Source organism: Acomys russatus, chromosome 19, assembly GCF_903995435.1.
Source record: "Acomys russatus chromosome 19, mAcoRus1.1, whole genome shotgun sequence".
Taxonomy (NCBI): Eukaryota; Metazoa; Chordata; class Mammalia; order Rodentia; family Muridae; genus Acomys; species Acomys russatus.
The window spans coordinates 60,859,105-60,881,860 of record NC_067155.1 but is presented as its reverse complement, the minus strand read 5'-3'; the positions used below and the strand labels follow the sequence as shown (position 1 = coordinate 60,881,860).

At 48.3% G+C, this 22,756-nt stretch overlaps 1 protein-coding gene across 1 annotated transcript; it reads left to right on the top strand.

Annotated features, from left to right (window-relative positions):
• Positions 1-5,367: 5,367 nt before the first annotated feature.
• Coq5 (coenzyme Q5, methyltransferase) lies at positions 5,368-22,690 on the top strand. Its single transcript, XM_051161648.1, has 6 exons — positions 5,368-5,592; positions 8,062-8,211; positions 10,511-10,732; positions 16,509-16,615; positions 21,054-21,142; positions 22,443-22,690. Exons 1-6 carry the CDS (start codon positions 5,391-5,393, stop codon positions 22,651-22,653), a joined length of 981 nt encoding a protein of 326 aa, XP_051017605.1. The 5' UTR covers positions 5,368-5,390; the 3' UTR covers positions 22,654-22,690.
• Positions 22,691-22,756: the final 66 nt, after the last annotated feature.

The window sequence follows — 22,756 nt, the reverse complement described above, 5'->3', positions numbered from 1 at the left end:
CTACCAACGTTTTTTCTCTTCCCCTTTCCTTCCTTCCTTCTCCCTCCTCCCTTCCTTCTTTTTTGAGACAATGTTTCACTACGTGTAGTCCTAATTGGACCACAACTCAGTATGCGGACCAGGCAGGCTTCAAATTCACAGATCTTCCTGTCTCTGCCTCCCAAGTGCTGGCATTTACCCCCCTAAGATGGATGGATGTCTGGCCTCCCAAGGTACCAAGCAAACACATGGTGCACAGGCATACGCACAGGCAAAACACCCGTACACTACACAAAAGTTCCTAGAAAGCCGAGAAGAAAGCAATGGCCCGCTGCAATTCTCGTGCACAGGAGAAAGAGATGAGGAAAAGGGTGACTCCACCTAGAGACCCTGGTTCCGTTAAAAGAACGTGTGCACTCAACGTCAGCCTCAGAACTACACACACACACACACACACACACACACACACACACACACACACGTGTGAAAACGTTCGTACATGTATGCATGCACATTCATATGCAAAAATCAATAAAAAGAAACAAAATACAGTTAAGTAAGGAATGCTGGTCAAGCAGAGGCTTTCAATAGAAAAGCACAAATGGTTGTGAGGGGTATGGAGGACTTATGATGCTCCCACGTGACACACAGAAGGACCAGTGGGTTTTTGTTTGGTTGGTTGGTTGGTTGGTTTTGGTTTTCTGAGACAGGGTTTCTCTGTGTTATCTTGGCTGTCCTGGACTCACTTTGTAGACCAGGCTGGCCTCGAACTCACAGTGATCCACCTGCCTCTGCCTCCCGAGTGCTGGGATGACAGGGGTGCGCCGCTACACCCAGCTGAGCTACTCCCTCAGCTAATGAGTGAGATTTTAGCAATTGTGAAGGGATGAGAGCCAGAGTGGCACGTGCCTGTAGTCCTAATATTCAAGAAACAGAGACCGGAAATACAAAGCGTAAGGCTAGCCTGTGCCACATAGTGAGACCGTGTCTAGTATAAGAGAAAGCAAATAAAAGCAGACAGTATAGCTTAGTGGGATAGTCCTTCATGGGCAAAGCGGATTTGATCCCCAGTATCATGGCGGGGGAGAACAAGCATGTGTGGGTCAGAGGCCGGATATGGCTCAGAATTTAAGAGGCTTAGCTGTTCTTCCAGAGGACCAAGTGTTAGACAGCTCACAAACACTTGGGCTCCAGCTCTGGGCCAAACAATGCCCTCTTAGTCTGTAGAGGCACCTGCTTCATGTGCACAGACCCACACACAGGGACACACACATGCAAATAAGTTATAAATAGTGAAAATACAGAGCTGGGTGTGGTGGCACACGCCTTTAATCCCAGCACTCGGGAGGCAGAGGCAAGTGGATCTCTGTGAGTTTGAGGCCAGCCTGGTCTACAAAGTGAGTCCAGGACAGCCAAGGCTACACAGAGAAACCCTGTCTCGAAAAACAAAACAAAAGCCGGGCGTGGTGGCGCACGCCTTTAATCCCAGCACTCGGGAGGCAGAGGCAGGCGGATCGCTGTGAGTTCGAGGCCAGCCTGGTCTACAAAGTGAGTCCAGGACGGCCAAGGCTAACACAGAGAGACCCTGTCTCAAAAAACCAAAAAAAAAAAAAAAAAAAAAAAAAAAAAAAAAAAAAGAAAAACAAAACAAACAAACAAAAAAAGTAAAAATACATATTGAGGCAGTCAGATAGATTTTTCCTAAATTTTAGGTCAGCTGGTGATACATAGTGAGACAACCCCTCCACCCCCTCAAAAAACAAAAAACAAAAATCATAAAACAGGAATCAGACTCTTATTTGAAAAATCTCTGGTTCTTTATTATCATATTCTAAGTGTGTGGAGGAATAATTTCTGTTAAGACTCTGCTTCAGTCGGCCTCCCTGTGATGTCACTGCCTACCTGCCATGGGGGCGTGGCCCTGCCCAGAGGTATATAAAAGGACATACTCACCTCCACCTCACCCCTCTTTCTTAACCTCTCTCTCTCTCTCTCTCTCTCTCTCTCTCTCTCTCTCTCTCTCTCTCTCTCTCTCCAACCCCACTGTCTCTGTCTCTCTCTCTCTCTCTCTGGGGTACCCCTCCCCCCTTTCCTTCTCTCCCCACGATCATTTAATAAACCTCATGTAATTTAATATCTGTTGCCTGACATCTTATTCTCTTATTGCCTTATTTTTTATTATTAAACATAAAATTTGTGTTCTCACCAAATTTTCAAACATTGTCTCTTTCCTTATTTTCAAGCTTTTTTCTTTTTGCTCTCCCAAGAGTTTCAAATGTACGCGTAAAGAGAATTTTCTCCCTAACCTAACTAACTTTGCCTTCTGCCCACATATATGTTCCAGTATCCTGCCAGACTGCCTACATCCAGGACATGGTCAAAGCAGCTGCCCACAGGTGCTCCCAGCTGGACCTGCACTGCCCTCCCCAGCTGCAGATGTTCTCAGACCCCGGACAGCAAATCAACAGCCTGTTCTTCTGGAACCTGGCCAACATTTCAGCCTTTAAACTCCCTCTCGCCGCCCTCCTGTCAGCAGGAAGTAGTTAAGACCATTACTTCGCACTTTATCCCTAATCCATTTGCTGAAATGCTGTGCTCCAGGCCTGGGACACAAAGCTCCAGGTTCCCCCAGCACCCCTCGCTCCCTACCTGCTGCAGGACATGGCTGACACAGCCTGCCTCTACCCTGACCTTCCAGAAAAGAGCTTTTCCTTCCCCTTCACTGTATAATCTGGACATTTTGTTGCTTTTGCTTTTTTCTCTCTTCCCCCTTACGTGGCAGCCAAAAGCTGCTCCCAATGAACCTACATTTATATACTTTAAGTTGCCTCACATAAAAACAATCATCGTTCCTCAATTTTAATTAAAAGAAAAGGGAGGAATGTTAGGATTCTGCATCAGTCTGATTACCTCTGATGTCACTGCCCAGCTGACACAGGGGCGTGGCCTTGCCCAGTAAAAAAGGACAGACCTACCTCGTCCTCCCTCTCTTACTCCCTGACTCCCTTTCTCCCCCCCTTCCCTGTCTCTGTCTCTCTCGGGGGTACTCCTCCCTCTCCCTGTCTCTCTCTCTCTGGGGTACCCCTTCCTGCCCCCTTTCTTTCTCTCCCCATACTCACTTAATAAAACCTCATATAATCCAGTATCTGTTGCCTGGTATCTTATTATCTTATCATTTTATATCTTTTTTTAAATAATTTATTTTTATTTTATGTGCATTGTATGTCTGTGGGTGTCAGATTTTTGGAGTTACAGACAGTTGTGAGCTGCCATGTGGGTGCTGGGAATTGAACCTAGGTCCTCTGGAAGAACAGTCAATGCTCCCAACTGCTGAGCCGTCTCTCCAGCCCTTATATCTTATTTTTAAACATAAAATCTTCCTTCTGTCATTCATAAAAATGGAAGAGAGAAAAGGAGAATCTCAGTGCAGTAGTGTCCATCTGTCAGGCTATATAAAACCAGGAAGAGACTTTTCATTGCAAATCAGTTTCTTAGGATCCTTCACCCTTTCTGCTTGTGGAATATTTACAGAAAATATACATTTAAAAAAAGGAATTAAAACAGAAATAGAAATTCAAGCAAAACTCAGCAACTTCTATCCTTGCTTTTGCACAAGATGGTTTGTAATACATTATCTTTTCCACACACAAAAATTAAGATGGAAGATCAAAAGGTTTTTTGTTTGTTTTATTTTGTTTTTTGTTTTTACAAGGCTCTTTGTAGCCTTGACTATCTGGAACTCGATTTGTAGACCAGGCTGGCCTCGAACTTCCAGAGTTCTGCCTGCCTCTGCCTCCCAAGTGCTGGGATTAAAGGTGTGCACCACCACCGCCTGGTGAAAGATCAAAAGTTCAAAGCCATTCTAGGTGACAAAGTGAGTTCAAGGCTTTGGCAACTTAGTGAAACTTTATCTCAAAATAAAAGATAAGAGCTGGCAAGATGGTTCAGTAGGCCACAGTGCTTGCCTTTCAAGCCTGAGGATGTGAGTTCAATTCCCAGAGCCATGGAGAGCTGACCCCTAAAAGCCATCTGCTGACCTCCACAAAAGGACCTTGGTATGTGCATACACACACATCAAAAAGACACAAATAAGCGAGTCTAGGACAGCCAAAGCTACACAGGGAAACTCTATCTTGAAAAAAAAGAAGGCACAAATAATGAAAATTTAAAAATATTTATACCGGGCGTGGTGGCACACGCCTTTAATCCCAGCATTCGGGAGGCAGAGGCAGGCGGATCACTGTGAGTTCGAGGCCAGCCTGGTCTACAAAGTGAGTCCGGGATGGCCAAAGCTACACAGAGAAACCCTGTCTCGAAAAACAAAAAAAACAAAACAAAAAAAAAATTTATCCTAGCACTCAAGAGGTAGAGCAGACAGATCTTTGTGAGTTCAAGGCCAGCCTGGCTACAAAGCTAGTTCCAGGACAGCCAGGGCTACACACAGAGAAGCCCTGTCTAGAAAAACAAACAGACAAACAAGAATTAAATACATTTTAAAAAGCACTAGGATAGAGTTCAGTGGCACAACATGTTCAAACATATGTAAGGACCTGCATTCGATTCCAAAAGCCACATAAAAATGAGTGGGAGTAATACAGGTTTGTGTCCTCAGGATGGAACTGAACCAGGAATATTATGAGTTCAAACCCACTTTGGATGATGTAAATTAGTTCCAGAGTTTAAAAAGTAAATCACAGCTGGCGCACGCCTTTAATCCCAGCACTCAGGAGGTAGAGGCAGCTGGATCTCCATAAGTTCGAGGCCAGCATAGTCTACAAAAGTGAGTCCAGGTCAGCCAAGATTACACAGAGAAACCCTATCTTAAAAAAAAAAAAAAAAAAAAAGGAAATCACATGAGACACTGTTGGATCATTGTAGTGCATATATCACCAGCACCTAAATCACTAGGCTCAACCTCCACACAACGACAGCTTTAAAATATCTGACACCTCTGTACTCCACAAGCACTTGCACTCACACATACCTACCCCCACAAAACACACAATTTTATATGTGCAAAATAAAACTTTTTTTTTTTTTTAAATCACGTAATCGTGGTCTTTTAACCACAACATGCTTCAATTTCACCCAGATTCTGCACCAGAAAAACAAAAGTTGCAGGGCGCGGTGGAGCACTCCTGCACGGGAGTAATACCAAGGGCTGGCAGGATGGAAATATGGCCTCACTCCGAGCTCTGCTTATTCTTGATGAACTCTAAATTCAGTGAGGGAACACAGGAAAGGCTTTTCAGGTTTTCAAATCCTAAACCAAACGTGAGTCCTTCAACAACAGGCGTTTCCCGGTATGCTCCATTAATGTTGTCCCTTGCCAGCAGCCGTCTCCCGGCTGGTGACGCACCCCGACGTTCTCCACACCCCCACCCCCCGCCCTCGGTCGCCGGGATATCAAGATGGCGGCCCCCAGGAGCTATGTTCTTTGGCGCTACTGCAACCGAGGGTGGCCGCGGGCAACGGGAGACTGCAGGTTCCCTGGGTTTCTCAGATCCTGGTCCAGAGCCACACTGAGTGCACGGTCCTTGTCCCAAGAGAAGCGAGCCACGGAAACGCACTTCGGGTTTGAGAGTGTGTCGGAGGAGGAGAAAGGAGGCAAAGGTGACAGGGCGAGAGGGCGGATGGAGGGACCTGTCGGTCATCGATTTGGTTTCCTTTACCCATCTAAGGGTTTATTTAATGGCCTGTTAGCCCTGGAGCTGTGATCCCTGTAGTCCTACAGTCCTGACTTCCGAGGAGTACTCCCTTCCCAGACCCAGCTTCCCTTTCCAATCTCATTTTTTTTGTAACTCACATTGTAAGCGTTTTGATACGCAGCCGTGTGTGTGTGTGTGTGTGTGTGTGTGTGTCGCTATACCCGGCTACACAGCCGTGTGTGCCGGGCGGGTGTCTGTCTGTCTGTCTGTCTGTCTGTCTCTCTCTCTCTCTCTCTCTCTCTCTCTCTCTCTCTCTCTCTCTGTGTGTGTGTGTGTGTCTGTGTGTCTGTGTGTGTGTCTCTGTGTGTGTGTCAGTCTGACTCGCTGTGTAACCTTGTCTGTCCTGGAGCTTGATTTGTAGGCCAAGCTGTGCTCTAACTCACAGAAATTCACCTGCCTCTGCCTCTTGAGTGCTGGGATTTAAGGTGTCCGCCACCACGCCCAGCTTGCCCCCTCTTCAGCACCACATGACCCTTAACTCTTATCAACTGGAGGTTGTTGTATGCCGGGCGGCGTTGTGTAGTCATTTCCCTCCCCTCCCCCCATTTCTCTCTTCAGTTTCCCACTAGTGATTACTGTTAATCCTTTTCTTAGGAAATAGTTAAGGTTCATCAAGAATTTCACAATTTAAAATGGTAGCCAGGGGCTAGGAGTGTATTTCAGTCGGTAGAGTGCTTGCCTCTCACTACTGTGGCTCGGTTCAATCCCCAGCACCACGTAAATTGTGTGTGGTGGTGTAAACTTGTGATCCCAGCATTTAAGAGGTAGATGCAGGAGGATTAGAAGTGCAAGGTGGTTCTCTGTGATGCTGTGAATTTGAAGCCAGCCTCAGATATTGAGAGATACTGCCTCTACAGAGATAAATACAAAAGTGCAGCCAGGCAGTGATGGTGGTGGCACACACTTTCAATCCCAGCACTCGGGAAGGCAGAAGCAGGCAGATTGCTGTGAGTTTCAGGACAGCCTGGTCTACATAGTGAGTTCCAGGACAGCCAGAGTTGCATAATGAGACCCTGTCTTGAAAAAAAAAAAAAAAAAAAATATATATATATATATATATATATATGAGCCAGGCACGGTGGTGCACACTTTTAATCCCAGGGAGGCAGAGGCAGGCGGACCTCTGGTCTACAAAGGGAGTTCCAGAACAGCCAGGGCTATACAGAGAAACCCTGTCTCAGAAGAAAAAAAAAGAAATATATATACACACACACACAAAAAAAATTAGATAGATGTAATCCCAGCATCACTAGTTCTAGATGTGCTGGGCTACATATCAAAACCCTTCCTCACAAACAAAAAACAAAACAAAAAACAAAGGCTGCAGAGATGGCTTAGCAGATAAAAGCACTTAAGGACCCAGTTTAGTTCCTAGCCCTTACATGATTGTTCACAATTGTCTATAATAGCACAACCTTTGACCCCTTTGAGGGTCGAGCCAGCCTTTCAGAGGGCTTACCTAAGAGCATCAGAAAAACACAGATGTTTACATTATGATTCATTACAGTAGCAAAATTAGTTATAAAGTAGCAATAAAAGCAATTTTATGCTTGGGGTCACCACAGCGTGAAGAACTACCAAAGGGTCAAGGCATTAGGTAGCTGAGAACCACAGGCTATAATGAAACCTCCTGGACTCACATGTAGAACCAAGAGACAAGTAAACAGGAGTATCGTGCGCCGACCTGAGTGTGAACTGAATAACTGATCTGTGACGGCACACATAAGTCTATAAAGTCGATGACATCACTGGTCACCGATTATGACACATACCTCTTCTTTTCTTTTCTTTTTTAGACAGGGTCTCTCTGTGTAGCCTTGGCTGTGCTGAAACTCACTCTGTAGACCAGGCTGGCTTTAAACTCACAGATATCTGTTTGCTTCTGCCTCCCAAGTGCTGGGACTACAGGCATGTGCCACCATGCCCAGCCTGACTTTTGTGTGTGTGTGTGTGTGTGTGTGGTTTTTCCGAGACAGGGTTTCTCTCTTTAGCCTTGGCTGCCCTGAAACTTACTCTGTAGACCAGGCTGGCCTTGAACTCACATCGATCTGCCTGCCTCTGCCTTCCACATGCTGAGATTAAAGGTGTGCACCACCACGTCCAGCCCAGCCTGACTTTTTAGCCTTTTGATACAAGGTCATGTTGAGGGCTGAGGAAGTCCCTCTGTGATAGGGTTCTTGTGTAGAAAATACAAGTCTCCAGCACCATGAGACCGGAAAACGTAACGTTAGGATGTATCTTGGGCCTCGGGCATTATGGCTTAGCATCACCTTGCAAAGACAGGCGCTTTGAAGAGGGAAGGCGTCGTCCCTTTGTCCTTTCATTTACATTTCCCCCAGATGAATCCTGCTGATCATGGTGTGCTGCCCTACAGTCTACCAGGTTTTTGAGAGCGTGGCCAAGAAGTATGACGTCATGAACGACATGATGAGTCTTGGCATCCATCGCGCGTGGAAGGATCTGCTCATCAGGAAAATGCACCCGCTGACCGGTACCCAGCTGCTCGATGTGGCTGGAGGCACAGGTAAAGAATGCCTTGCCTGGGATCGGCCTGCTGTTAAAGTGGTTGCCCCGCCCACCCTTAGACCAGTGCGCATCTAACTTCTGGAGAGGTAAACACGTTAGTCCAGAGCAGCTTTGCACCTGGGACTTTTCTTTTTCTTTTTTGGTTTTTGTTTTCGAGACAGGGTTTCTCTATGTATTCCTGGCTATCCTGGAACTCATTTTGTAGACCAGGCTGGCCTCGAACTCACAGTGATCCACCTGCCTCTGCCTCCCAACTGTTGGGATCAAAGGTGTGCGCCACCACGCCTGGTGTGCCTAGCCCTTTCCAACAGCATTTTACAAGATAAAAGGCCCATGTTTTTCTGACATTTCATCTTCTGAATGATTGCTTTATCTGTTTTCATTGTTGTTTTTTGGTGTTTGAGACTGTTTGGCCTTGGCTGGCCTTAAACTCACCGCGTAACAATCTAAATTACCCTTGAAACTCCTGCCTCTGCCTCCAACAGCTGGTATTAGAGGCTAGGGCACCATGCCCAGCTTGTTTTGTTGTTGTTGTTGTTTGTTTGTTTTCTCCTCCATGCTGGGGAATAAACCCAGGGCTTCACATACACTGTGGATCCGTGCTGTGTCATGGAGCTTTGCCCCAGCCTGTCTGTCTTCTGTCCGGCCTTTAATCTTCTTTCCTTCTGTTTGGAGAGAAGCCTTTTCTTACATTACATAAGCTATTTAGGACATAATCTATTTAGGCCACCTTCCTGCCTAATCTACCCCCACATCAGGCATGAAAGCATATTGTAGACCTTTGTTTTCTGTTGCATACTAAGTACCCCGGTATTAAGTATTAAGAAAGTATGTGTCGTGCCAGGCGTGGTGGCGCATGCCTTTAATCCCAGCACTCGGGAGGCAGAGGCAGGCGGATCACTGTGAGTTCGAGGCCAGCCAAGGCTACACAGAGAAACCTTGTCTTGAAAAACCAAAAAAAGAAAAAAAGAAAGTATGTGTCAAGGAAGACTTTAATCCTGGCATTTGGGAGGCTGAGGCAGGAGGATCCAAGTAAACTCAAAGCCAGCCTGGATTCCATAGTGAATGTGAGGCCAGCATAGGCTACAGATCAAGACCCTGTCTCAAACCAAAGAACTAGAAGGTGGAGAGATGGCTCAGTGGTTGAGAGTGTGTATTCAAGACAGGACATATTCTGTGTAGCCCTGGCTGTCCTGGAACTCACTCTGAACACCAGGCTGACCTCAAACTCACAGAGATCCACCTGCTTCTGCCTCCAAGTGCTGGGATTAAAGGCGTGCGCCACTGCCGCCTGAGGTACACACTTACAGTCCTAACCTTCAGAAGGTGGAGGCCAAAGGGATAGAAATTGTCATCCTTTGCCACATAGCAACCTTGAGCACAGCCTGGGCTGCATGGGCTCCCATCTCAAACACACAACGACACAACACCAACAGTAATAGGATGCGTGCTTGGCGGAGGTGCTGCTCAGTGGAGGAGCACTCGCCTGGGCTCATGCTACAAATTGTAGGTTGATGTCAAGCACCACACAGCAGCAAAGCACAGCAGCCACAGATGCCAAGCAAGATGCCAGCTACACTGGGTTGGTTAGGACATGATGACAGCCTGTGGGTGTGACAGGCCTCGCTGCACAGTGATCCCTACGTAGTTCATCCTGCAGAGTCAAAGCCTGCACATACACAGCCATCTTTTACTGCTTGTGTGAAAGTGTATTTCCCTCTTGGTGTCCAGAGACGGTGTCATCCTAAGTTGCTGTGTAGATCAGGCAGGCCTTTAACACAAAGATCCACCTGCCCCCAAGCCGTGGGTTATAGGCATGTGCTTTTTTCTTTTTTCCCCCCAGAGGGATCATGCGCTGCCTTCAAACTCATTATGTAGCTGTGAGTGACCCAGGGTTCTTTCCTCCACCCCAGGAGCTGGGATCTCAGGCACTGCCGTGCCTGGTGTACGCCGTGCCTGGTGTATGCCTGGTGTACGCCGTGCCTGGTGTACGCCATGCTAGGCACGGAGCTCGAGCCATGAGTATGCTAGGCAAGCACTCTCCCAACTGAGCTTGCTTCAACAGGAATGGGAGCATGCATCTATAGCCCCCGGCTCAGGAGACCGTAGCAGCAGGGTCAGGAGTTGAGGCCAGCCTAGACAACATAGACACACCTTCTTGGGGGGTGGAAGAAGGGACCCACTTTCTGTCGAAAGAAGTAGGAACATGTGTTCTCACACACAGCCCGTCTCTGGGCCTTGGGATGCTGTTTGCTTGGCTTTGTTTGCTGATCTTTCCTTCTGTTGGCTGCCCACAGGCGACATTGCATTCCGGTTCCTCAGTTATGTTCAGGCACAGCATCAGCAGAAACAGAGGAGACAGTTAAGGGCTCAGCAAAATTTATCCTGGGAAGAAATTGCCCAAAAGTACCAGAGTGAAGAGGATCCCTTGGGTGGTTCATTTGTCACTGTCTGTGACATCAACAGGGAGATGCTCAAGGTCGGAAAGCAGAAAGCCTTGGACCAAGGATACACAGCTGGTGAGTCCCTCAGTGGGCACAGGCGTGTGTATAAAGTAAGGCGGTGCACATCAAATGCTAAACTGTTTAGTGGTGCCGCTTCTGGAAGTGTGATCAGTCAGCAGAGGCTTGGAGGCACTTTGGTTTTGTTTTGCGGGGGTGGGGGGGGTGGGGGGGTGTCTATTTTATTGAGGTTTTTTTGTTTGTTTGTTTGTCTGTCTGTCTGTTTGTTTGTTTTGAAACAGGGTTTCTCTGTGTAGCTTTGGCTGTCCTGGACTCACTTTGTACACCAGGCTGGCCCCAAACTCACAGTGATCCACCTGCCTCTGCCTCCCGAGTGCTGGGATTAAAGGCCTTTATTGAGTTTTTATACTTCTGCCTCCCTTTCAACTTTTTTTTTTTTTTTTTTTTTGGCTGTCCTGGACTCCCTTTGTAGACCACTTGGCAAAACCACAGCAACAGGAACCAGCAGCGTCAGGGGAGCTGCAGCCTTCACAGGCCCCTTAGGGCTCTCCTATTTATCCCCCCTCCAGAGCCCCCAGACTTGCAAACGTAAACTGCCTGCAGCTGGTAAAAGGCACACGGCTCCATGAGCAGGACAGTCCTAGTCAGCCACTGTGGACAGTGTGAAGCTGCACCACACCCCACACCTGGGATTAAAAACCAAAGCATGTTCTCATAACAACTGGGTTTTCTTTTCTTTTTGTTTTTGTTTTTCGAGACAGGGTCTTTCTGTGTATCCTTGACTGTCCTGGACTTGCTTTGTACACCAGGCTGGCCTCAAACACACGGCAATCCGCCTGCCTCTGCCTTCCAAGTGCTAGGATTAAAGGCATGTGCCGCCACCACCACCACCCGGCCATAACTGGGTTTTCAAAGAAACCAGAACTCTCACTACGGGAGCTGAGGACAGCTCCTTAGTCTGCTTCAGAATTTGAGCAAAATGCTAAGCTTGAGAGACAGTCTTGTGTGGCCCACAGAGCTTAAGGATCTTTTTTTGTTGTAATTGTTCTTTAATGTAAATAGGTGTTTAGCTTGCATATGTGTCTCTACAGCATGAGGGTGCCTGGTCCCTTCGGAGTCCAGAAGAGAACATCAGATCTCCTAGACTGGAGTTGTGAGTGGCTGTGAGCCAACTGGGTGCTGGGACTCAAACTCAGGTCCTCTGGGAGAGCAGCCAGTGCCCTTAACTGCTGAGCCATCTCTCCAGCCATATTTAATTATGGTTTGTTTGTTGTTGGCTTTTGTTTTTGTTTTTTTGTTTTTTGTTTTCTTTCTTCGAGACAGGGTTTCTCTATGTAGCCTTGTCTGACCTGGACTCCCTCTGAAGACCATGCTGGCTTCCAACTCACAGAGATCTGAGTGCTGGGATTAAAGGCACCACTATACCCAGTTTAATTGTGGTTTTTATTTATATGGCTGTTAAGGGAATTATGCTGGTACCACAGTACTCCTGTGGAGGGAATTGGTTCTCTCCTTTCATTATGTTGATCCTGGGCACTGGACTCAGTGTCATTAGGGTTGGCAGCGATCACTTTTACCCAGCGAACCCTAAGAATATTCTTTTTCAAGTTGTTTTGTTGTTGTGTTTTGAGACAGGATTGTGTGTGTGTGTGTGTGTGTGTGTGTGTGTGTGTGTGTGTGTGTGAAGGTTTCTCTGTGTAGCCTTGGCTGTCCTAGACTCACTTTGTAGACCAGGCTGGCTTTGAACTCACAGCAATCCACCTGCCTCTGTCTCCCAAGTACTGAGATTAAAGGTGTGTGCCACCACATCTGGCTCTTTTTCTTTCTTTTTAAATATTTTTCCAGCACTGGGGGTTGAACCCAGCTTTTTGCACATGCTGGCTGTGCTACCACTGATTTTACATCTGGCCATTGAATATTTCAAAGTACTTGCCCTAGGGCTAGAGATGGCTTAGTGGTTAAGAGTGCCGCCTGCTCTTCCAGAGGTCCTGAGTTCAATTCCCAGCAACCACATGGTGGCTCACAGCCACCTATAATGTAATCTGATGCCCTCTTCTGCAGATAAAGCACTCATATGCAATAAATAAAATAAATAAATCTTCACAAACAAAACAAAACAAAAATACTTGCCTTAGCCAGGTGTGCTGGTACATACATTTAATCCCAGAACTTGAGAGGTAAAAGCAGGTAGATCTTTGTGAATTTGAGGCCAGCCTTGTCTACATCGCGAGTTCCAAGCTAGCCTAGGCTATGTAGTGAGACCATCTTAAACAAGCTACAACAAAAGCTTCCCCTTGATATTTGCAAGTTCACTAATGATGCCGAATGTCTTGCCCTCTTGACGCTGCTTTCCAGCTGCTGGCTGACTCTTCCATACCGGCAAGGCAGTGTAGGCAGCCAGAGAGACAGGACACAGCAGAGCCACAGCAGAGAGAGAGACAGGGGCACAGCAGAGAGAGAGACAGGGCCACAGCAGAGAGAAAGAGAGAGAGAGAGAGAGACAGGGGCACAGCAGAGAGAGAGACAGGGGCACAGCAGAGAGAGACAGGGGCACAGCAGAGAGAAAGAGAGAGAGAGAGACAGGGCCACAGCAGAGAGAGAGACAGGGCCACAGCAGAGAGAAAGAGAGAGAGAGAGACAGGGCCACAGCAGAGAGAAAGAGAGAGAGAGACAGGGGCACAGCAGAGAGAGACAGGGGCACAGCAGAGAGAGAGACAGAGGCACAGTAGAGAGACAGGGGCACAGCAGAGAGAAAGAGAGAGAGAGACAGGGGCACAGCAGAGAGAGAGACAGGGCCACAGCAGAGAGAAAGAGAGAGAGAGAGACAGGGCCACAGCAGAGAGAAAGAGAGAGAGAGACAGGGGCACAGCAGAGAGAGAGACGGGCACAGCAGAGAGAGAGACAGAGGCACAGTAGAGAGACAGGGGCACAGCAGAGAGACAGGGACACAACTCAGTGTCCCTGGGCAACGTCAGCATTGCTCGCTCCCCCTCCCCCACTGGCTATTTTAGTTCTTTTCTCTTCCTCCTCCTCATACACCAAGAAGGAGCTGCCTAGATGAAGTGCAGCCCACTTGGCCTTCATGATGAAGAACTCTTTGTCAGCCCTCCACACTGGTCAGAAGGCATCACTAGACAAAGGCACTGTGTCTCACTCCCACTGCCAAGTGTATTTCCCTTCTCAGCTACTCAGCCACCAGGAATGGAGAACAGACAGTGAAATGATAGGTAAAGTTCCATTTCTAGAACCGTCTCTTCCATAGTGTAGCTATGAATCTGCTTAGGAATTTGTTGTTGTTTGAGACAGGATGTCACATTTCCTAGGCTGGCTGGTGAGGCTGGCCTTGCGTTCCTCGTAATCAGTCCTACCTCTGCTTGCTGATTATGGAAGGAAAACTAAAGCCGCTTGCAGTCTTTAAGCTGGGTCTGGAGATGGCTCAGCGGCTGAGAGTGCACTGCTCTTGGGGTGGCTTCCCAGCACCCAAATGGCAGCGTATCACCCCCTCAAGCTGCAGTTTCAGGGCCTCCAGCACCTGCTCCGACCTCTGTGGGCTCCTCTTCAGGTGTGGTGCGCTTACATCCACTCAGGCACACAATGTACACACTAAAGAACAAACAGACAAGCTGGGCGTGGTGGCGCATGCTTTTAATCCCAGCACTCAGGAGGCAGAGGCAGGCGGATTGCTATGAGTTCGAGGCCAGCCTGGTCTACAAAGTGAGTCCAGGATAGCCAGGACTACACGGAGAGACCCTGTCTCGAAAAAACAGTAAACAAAACCAAACCTTTGAGCTACATGGTTGGATCTGTCTTTTGCTAATATTATCCAACATCTAGACAGCTAGACAGACTCTAACATGGCTCCTGATAGAAGTGTGGTGGTGTGCTGTTGTGATCAGAGCACTCAGGAGGCAGAGGCAGGTGGGGCTCTGTGAGTTCAAAGCCAGCCTGGACTACAAAGCAAGTTCCAGACTAGCCAAAACTACACAATATGACCCTGTCTCAGAAGAAGAAGAAGAAGAAGAAGAAGAAGAAGAAGAAGAGGAGGAGGAGGAGGAGGAGGAGGAGGAGGAGGAGGAGGAGGAGGAGAAAGAAGAAAGAAGAGCTTCAGTGACCAAACAAAGGAGCTTTGATTGATTAGATTAGTTGATTTCTTTTTTCTTTTCAAGATAGGGTTTCTCTGTGTAGCCTTGGCTGTCCTGGATTCACTTTGTAGACCAGACTGGCTTCAAACTCACAGAGACCCGCCTGCCTCTGCTCCCTGAGTGCTGGGATTAAAGACATGTGCCATCACCCAGCTCTATTTATTTATTTTTGTCTTATATACATTGGGGTTTTGTCTTCATGTATGTCTGTGGAGGTGCTAGATCTCCTGGAACAGAAGTTACAGACAGTTGTGAGCAGCCATGTGGGTGCTGGGAACTGAACCTGGGTCTTCTGGAAGAGCCGCCACTGCTCTTAACCACTGAACCATCTCTCCAGCGCCCACAGGTGGTGGTGGGGGAAGATAAAGATTAGAGGAGACAGAAGGCTGATCAGCTTTTGTGAGTTGCTGTTCTTGCACATGAGCTCAGATGGGCGTGCCTGGTTAGCAGCCGTGTTTCTGGCGATATTGGAGGAAGCGCTGGGGTCCTCAGGTCTCCGGCTTCACAGGTTGCCTTCCACTTGGATGTAGGAACTGAGCATGAGAATTCCACTGTGACTTCCAGTCTAGTCTTCTGGGACCTGTTGCAAGAGTCCAAACAGTAGCCTCCTGTAACATGTATGTGACAGTATTGGGGTCCTTTAAGTTAATTTGCCCATTTTGTGTCTGTCTATGCCTCTGCCTGCATTAGTGTTAGGATTACAGGAGTGCGCCACCACTACCCCACCATATTTTCTTTTTTAAGGGTATATTTTATTTTATAATAATTATGATTTGCTTGCATATGTGTTTGTTCTCTAAGTACATGCGTGGTGTCCAAACATGTAAGTAAATAAAAAACTGAAACCAAAGCTAGGCATGGTGGCTCACACCTGTAATCCCAGCACTCGGGATGCAGAGGCAGGCAGGATAGCTGTGAGTTCGAGGCCAGCCTGTTCTACAAATCAAATCCAAGACAGCCAGGGTTACACAGAGAAACCCTGTCTCAAAAAAACAAACAAAGCAGCTGGGCATGGTGGCACATGCCTTTAATCCCAGCACTCGGGAGGAACAGGCAGGTAGATCATTGTGAGTTCGAGGCCAGCCTGGTCTACAAAGTGAGTCCAGGACAGCAAAGACTACACAGAGAAGCCCTGTCTCGAAAAACAAAAAAACCAAAACAAAACAAACAAACACCTGAAACCAGGAATATTCAAGAATGTATCCCAGGGCTGGGAGTGTCCTCCGTGGCACAATTTTGTGAGGCTCTGGCTTGAGGTCTTCACACCTTAGGGCCTGGGCTCCGCCACAAGGCCACCTATGCAGCACCTGTTTGGGTAGGCCTAACTGCTAGCCCAGAGCCCAGAGTGCCAGAGTTTGCTCTCCAGCACTGAGAGGGAGAACATGCTGGCAGGTAGCCTGTCCCCAGGTAACTCAAAATTGGAGGCCTGCAGTGGAGAAGGAGGTGACTCCCAAGCCCATGGTCTCCACAACACCAAACAGGTCTTGGGTTTTCTCTCACTTCAATTCTGACATTCCTGAAACTTGGCATCCTGGGCTCTGTCATTGGACCGTCTCCACCACAAGCCACACACGTGGTGCCTGGGGTACACACATTTTTATTTGACCTCCCACAGAATCCTCAGATTCACTGCTCTGGTGCATGGGAAACAGCCGGCTAGACTTACACCCAGAGCCGCTTCTGTCTTCTAGGACTGGCATGGGTACTGGGAGACGCCGAGGAGCTGCCCTTTGATGACGACAGATTCGATGTTTACACCATTGCGTTTGGGATCCGGAACGTCACACACATTGACCGGGTATGCAAAGCTGTGTGGTCAGCTTCGGGGACCTGAGGGTAAAGGTTCCCCTGGAGCGGACATGCCCCGACTGAGGCAAGATGATTCTTTTTTGGGCCCAGTACTTAAGAGGAGTGACTACTTTAAGCATAGAGGTTTCCTCCTCCTCCTCCTCCTCCTCAGTCTGTGTGTGTGTGTGTATGTGTGCACACATATGCGCGCGCGCGCACACACACGCATGGGCGTGCGCATGCTGGTATGCTGGCCCTATGCAGCATGGCGTCTACATAGGTGCTAAGGATTTGAATTTAGGTCTTACTTCCACAGCAAGTGCTCTTTCTTCCCCACTGAGCTATCTCCACAGTCCTCTCCTCTTTTACATATATTGATGTATGTGTGCCTGTGTGAGTCCGTGTGCATCATGTGTATGCAGGTGCCCTGGAGGCCAGAGGGTATTGGATCCTCTGGAGCTGGAGTTACAGGCAGTTAGAAAACATCTCATGTGGGTGCTAGGGACTTGAACCTGGGTCCCCTGTCTGTATGAGCAGTAAGTGTTTTCAGCACTGATCCATCTCTCCCACCCCAGGGGGTTTCTTCTTCCTCCTTTCTTCTCCTCCTGCTTCTTCTTCCTCTCTCTCTCTCTCTTCTCCCCCTGCCCCCCCCAGGCAGACTCCCAGCACAGCTCTCAGTTGCTGAGGTCAGCACTGCATTGTTCTGTATGCTTGGACCTGCCAAGGCACTTCCTGTTTCCTCCTGGGAAGCTGTGTGAGTTTGCAGGCCAAAGACACAATCAGAAAATGGCACACAGGTGCTCTGTGGGCAGAAGGGAGCACTATCGCTCCTCTGCAGCAAGACAGGGTTTCTCTATGTAGCCTTAGCTGTCCTGGACTCACCTGCCTCTGCCTCCCATGTGCTGGGATTAAAGGCGTGCACCACCACGCCTGGCTGTGAGAAGGGTGCTCTTTTTTTTTTTTTTTTTTAGAGATTTATTTATGATTTATACAGTATTCTGCCTACTCGTGTCCTGCCCACCACAAGAAGACACCAGCCCAGAGAAGGATGCTCTTCTTAAGTGTTTCTTTTTCGGTTTTTCGAGACAGGGTTTCTCTGTGTATCCTTGGCTGTCCTGGACTCGCTTTATAGACCAGACTGGCCTTGAATTCACAGCGATCCGCCTGCCTCTGCCTCCCGAGTGCTGGGATTAAAGGCGTGTGCCACCACACCTGGCAAAGGGTGCTCTTTTTGATAGGACTTCAGCTCCTTACCCACCAGAGGCTGTCTGAAGTACTGGGAGGCTGCCAGTGGGTGGGCTGCCACTGCTGGACTCCGTGGGTGGGCTGCCACTACCGGACTCCTCTACTTTTTGGTGCAATGTCCTTTGAGTGCTCTGGTGCTCTGGTTTGAATATAGGTAATATTCTCCAAAAGACCCAACGGTGACACTGTTGAGAGGGCCTGTGGACCTTTAGGTGGAGCCTGTGGGAACCTGTCTAGTGTTTCCCTAAGGCTTCTCTCCTTTTTCCCCCCTTCTCTCCCTCCCTATGTTTTTTTTCCTCTCCCTGACTTTCCCCTCTCTCTGTCACCTCTTTCCCTCTATTACTTTGGAAACCAAGATGGAAAGTACAGGTTAGCTGGTCAGTGTTGGTGCACACCTTTAATCCCAGCACTCAGGAGGCAGAGGCAGAGGGATCTACATGAGTTTGAAGCCAGCCTGGTCTACAGTGTGAGCTCCAGGAAAACCAGGGATACACAGAGAAACCCTTGAAAAACAACAAAAAGAGAAAGAGAAAGGACAGGGTAGATAGATACACTTGCTATTAAACCAAACAAGCTGAGTTCAACCCCCAGGACAACAAGGCAGAAGGAAAGAACCAACTGCTGTACATCGTGAGAACTTTGGTTTCTTTGAAAAAACTCAGAAATCTTATGGGAACATGTTTTTATTCTAGTCCCAGGTGTGGGATATGGGGCTGCTTCAGATGGTTCCCCAGCCACTGACTGTGCTGGGCAGCCAGCAGCGCACTGGGTAGCTTGCTTCTTAGGGCCCTCCTGCACCTGTACACAGTTTGTAATTGTTCTTACTGAAACCTGTTTTTGCTAGTTGCTGTGCTCCCGCCTGTGACCCAGCACTCAGGAGGCAGAAGCAGAAGGAGCATTGCACGTTCAAGGCCACAGGAGGCCACGTTCTGAGTTAGCTCTCGGCTCACAGCCAGGGGCAAGGGCAAGACTATCTGTCAAAGACAAGGAAGCACGACTAAAATGACACACCTTCTGAATAGCGTCAGGTTCAAGACTGTGTCAGTGAGAGCTCCCCCCCCCCCCCCCCCCCCCCCGACCTCCAGCCACCGTGCTCCCTCTCCCGCACAGTCCCCAGGTGCTCGTGCATCTTTGTAAAGATGTTTCATGCGTCTTTAGTGTGTCTGTTACAGTCAGGCATGGTGGCCTGTGCCTGTAGCCCAGTGCGTCGGAGAGGTGGGGAGATGCCCCCAGTAGAGTGCTTGCTTTCCATGCAGGAAGATGAGGACTGCAAGACCATCCTCAGCCACATGGCAGTGCAAGGAGAACAGCGACCACAGGCTAGATGTTACTGTTGTGCAAGATGTGACAGGGCCCAGTCTGGCCTCAGACTTGAGTTATTTCTACTTCTGCCTTCACTGAGTACTGAGATTTCAAGCCTGTGCCACTGTCATGGCCAGCTGTGGAGTGATTGTGTGAGTGTGAGTGTGTGAGAGAGAAAGAGAGAGAGAAACAGGGTGGGGTAACACACCATGGCACACATATACAGGCACAGGATAACCCTTATTTGGGGTCTAGAGATCCAACTGAAGGTTACCAGGCTTGCTCCTTTCCCTGCTCAGCATCCTTCTCAATGTCCCCTCCACCTGATTTTTTGAGACAAGCCTTACACCTCACCAGGTAGCCCACTGCTTTCCGCTTAATCAGCAGCTAGTGACCCGAGAATCCCCATCTCTGCCTCTCCTGGGGACCCTACCTCAGAACACTAGGTTTGTGCGGCAAGCACATTACCTACTGAACCATCTCTTGGTCCTAATTTCCTTTCTTTTTAATGCTAACTTTCCCTCGTTACACTGCCATGGCTTTTCTGAGACAGGACCCAGAGCATCCTGAATTCAGTAAGTAGTTGGTGCTGGCCTTGCACGCCTGCTCCTCTGCTTCTCCTCCCACAGTGCTGGCCTTGCACGCCTGCTCTTCACAGAGTGCTGCAACTATGGTGGTTCCTCACATCCAGTACATTGCAATTTTGACTTTAAAGTCAGGACGCAAGGGTAGACAGATCTCTGTGAGGTTGATGCTAAGTTGGTCTATACAGTGAGTTCCAGGCCAGCTGGGACTACATAATGAGACCTTGTCTCAAATAAATACATACTTAGGAAAGGGCCAGATGTGCACTGGGGTTGCAGCTAAGGGTAGAGCCTTACAACCCTCTGTGTTCAGTCTCCCAAGCAGCTGGGGTTACAGGCCTGGGCCATTGGTCAGGCTTTTATGGTGATTTTTCTCTATGTTGTCAAAAAAAAAAAAAAATCTACAAAAACCTCATAGCCATAGTGGTGCCACCTTTAGTCTCACCACAGATGGATCGCTGTGAGTTCAAGGCCAGCCTGGTCTACAAAGTGAGTCCAGGACAGCCAAGGCTACACAGAGAAACTCTGTCTCAAAAAACAACAAAAGAAACAACAAACAAAAAAGAATAAAATGAGCCGGGCGTGGTGGCGCATGCCTTTAATCCCAGCACTCGGGAGGCAGAGGCAGGCGGATTGCTGTGAGTTCGAGGCCAGCCTGGTCTACAAAGTGAGTCCAGGATGGTCAAGGCTACACAGAGAAACCCTGTCTCGAAAAACAAACAAACAAAAAAAAAAAAAAAAAAGAATAAAATGAATTATCAACATACATGTCATTTTCTCTCAAATAGTTTCCTTCAATTGAAATTGTTGTGTTGGGGTCTGGAGAGCTGGCTCAGTGGCTGATCTTTCAGAGGACCCAGGCTCTATTTCCAGCACCCACATGGCAGCTCACACCTGCCTCTAACTCCAGTTCCAGGGGATCTGATGCCCTCTCTGGCCTCTACTGGCATTGGGCACACATATGGTACACAGACATACGTGCAGGCACAACACCCACACATGTAAGAAGTTTATAAACAAAAATCACTTAATGGAGGAGTCACAGTCATTAAAGTGACTCTGAGCCAAAACGCAGAACTTTATCTTCACGGGGCTGTGCCCATCTGCCCGTATCAGCGCCCATCTGCCCGTATCAAGGCCCATCTGCCCGTATCAGCAGCTTTCTTCGGAACGTGGTTGCTCCACTGCTTTGTGACTCCTAAGGATGTGAAAGGGAGTTAACGGGGGATGTTTACAATGTACATAGGACCTAAACCAGCCTCCACCTCTGGGACCTCAGGAGCTCTCTGCTCAGGCTTTTCTTCTCACTCTCCCCAGGCTCTTCAGGAAGCCCATCGAGTCCTAAAGCCAGGAGGACGGTTTCTCTGCCTGGAGTTTAGCCAAGTGAATGACCCCCTCATATCCAGGTTAGCACTTATACCAGGGCTTTGTCAGCTTGCCCCTCAAAAGGTTCCCCACCCCAAAATGGATAGAAAAGAGCCAGTAAGCTCAAAGCACCTGACTTTGTAAATTCAGAGGCCCCAAAGCACCTGAAGAAGTCAGTGAGTCCTAAGTGAAAATGTCAAGCGCGGTGGCGCACTCCTAAGTGAAAATGTCAAGCGCGGTGGCGCACTCCTTTAATAATAATCCTCAGGAGGCAGAGGCAGGTGGATCGCTGTGAGTTCGAGGCCAGCCTGGTCTACAAAATGGGTCTAGGACAACCAGGACTACACCAAAAAACCAAAAAAAAAAAAAAAAAAAAAAAAAAAAGAAAGGGAAAATGCTTAAGCCAGAAAAGTCCCAGCTAGCACCCAGAGGCCCCAGCTGGCACCCAGACACCCCAGCTAGCACCCAGAGGCCCAGTTGGTCCACGTTTTTTGTTTGACTTATAGTTTGTTTTGTTTTATTTTGTTTTTGTCGTTTTTGTCTTTTAAATTTAATAGCCTAGGGTAGTGGTGCACACCTGTAATCCTAACACTCAGGAGGCTGAGGCAAAAGGAGCGCCTCAAGTTCAGCACTTACCTGGTCTATATAATGAGTTCCAGGCCAGGCTAGTCTACGAAATGAGACTATCTCAAACCCATGCTCTGCCCCCATGTAGACCTGCACGCCAGACGAGGGCACCAGATCTCATTACAGATGGTTGTGAGCCACCATGTGGTTGCCGGGAATTGAACTCAGGACCTCTGGAAGAGCAGACGGTGCCCTCAACCTCTGAGCCATCTCTCTGGCCCAGAGGTCACAAACTTGATAGAGCAGACGTCCTCACGCAGGCATCAAAGGTGGAGTTAGCCGCCTGCTCCAGTTGTCTGGTGCTTTGTCATGCACTATGGCTTCTTGGCCTTATTCTTGCCCTACTTGCCTTGTTTCAGGTACTTGCTTGACCCCTGTAGACATCTGAGTCAGTGACCCCTGGCTTACACCTTCCCGATTACTATTAAGGGATGGGATCAAGCTCATCTTTCTTTTTTGTTTTTTCACGAAAAGGTTTCTCTGTGTAGCCCTGCCTGTCCTGGAATGACTCTATAGATCAGGCTGCCTTGAACACACATGCATCTGCCTGCCGCTGTGCCACCATATCTAGCTACAGCAAGCACTCTTTAACTACTGAGCCATTTCTTCAGTCCCCCCCCCCCCCACACACACACACATTCTCTTTGTTACTGGTGGAGAGGCCAGGAAATAAACCTGCTGTAAGTAACCTTTTCGTTTTTTTTTTTTTTTCAGGCTTTATGACCTGTACAGCTTCCAGGTCATTCCTGTTATTGGTGAGGTCATTGCAGGAGACTGGAAGTCCTACCAGTACCTTGTAGAAAGTATCCGGAAGTTCCCAAATCAGGTACAAAGCTTTTGTGACTTACAACAAAGGCCCCCAAAGCTGAAACCTAAGCTTCCTATGAGTCTTTTCTTGTGTTTTAGGAAGAGTTCAAGGAGATGATTGAAGATGCGGGCTTCCAGAAGGTGACTTACGAGAACCTGACTACAGGGGTGGTAGCCATTCACTCTGGATTCAAACTTTAGCTCCTCTTCTGTTGCGTAGC

Excerpts from the sequence above, each read along its gene's own strand:
- Coq5 (XM_051161648.1), top strand. The coding sequence starts at position 5,391 with ATGGCGGCCCCCAGGAGCTATGTTCTTTGGCGCTACTGCAACCGAGGG. Across the intron at positions 5,593-8,061 it reads GGAGGAGAAAGGAGGCAAAG|TCTACCAGGTTTTTGAGAGC; the intron begins GTGACAGGGCGA and ends GCTGCCCTACAG. Across the intron at positions 8,212-10,510 it reads CGATGTGGCTGGAGGCACAG|GCGACATTGCATTCCGGTTC; the intron begins GTAAAGAATGCC and ends GGCTGCCCACAG.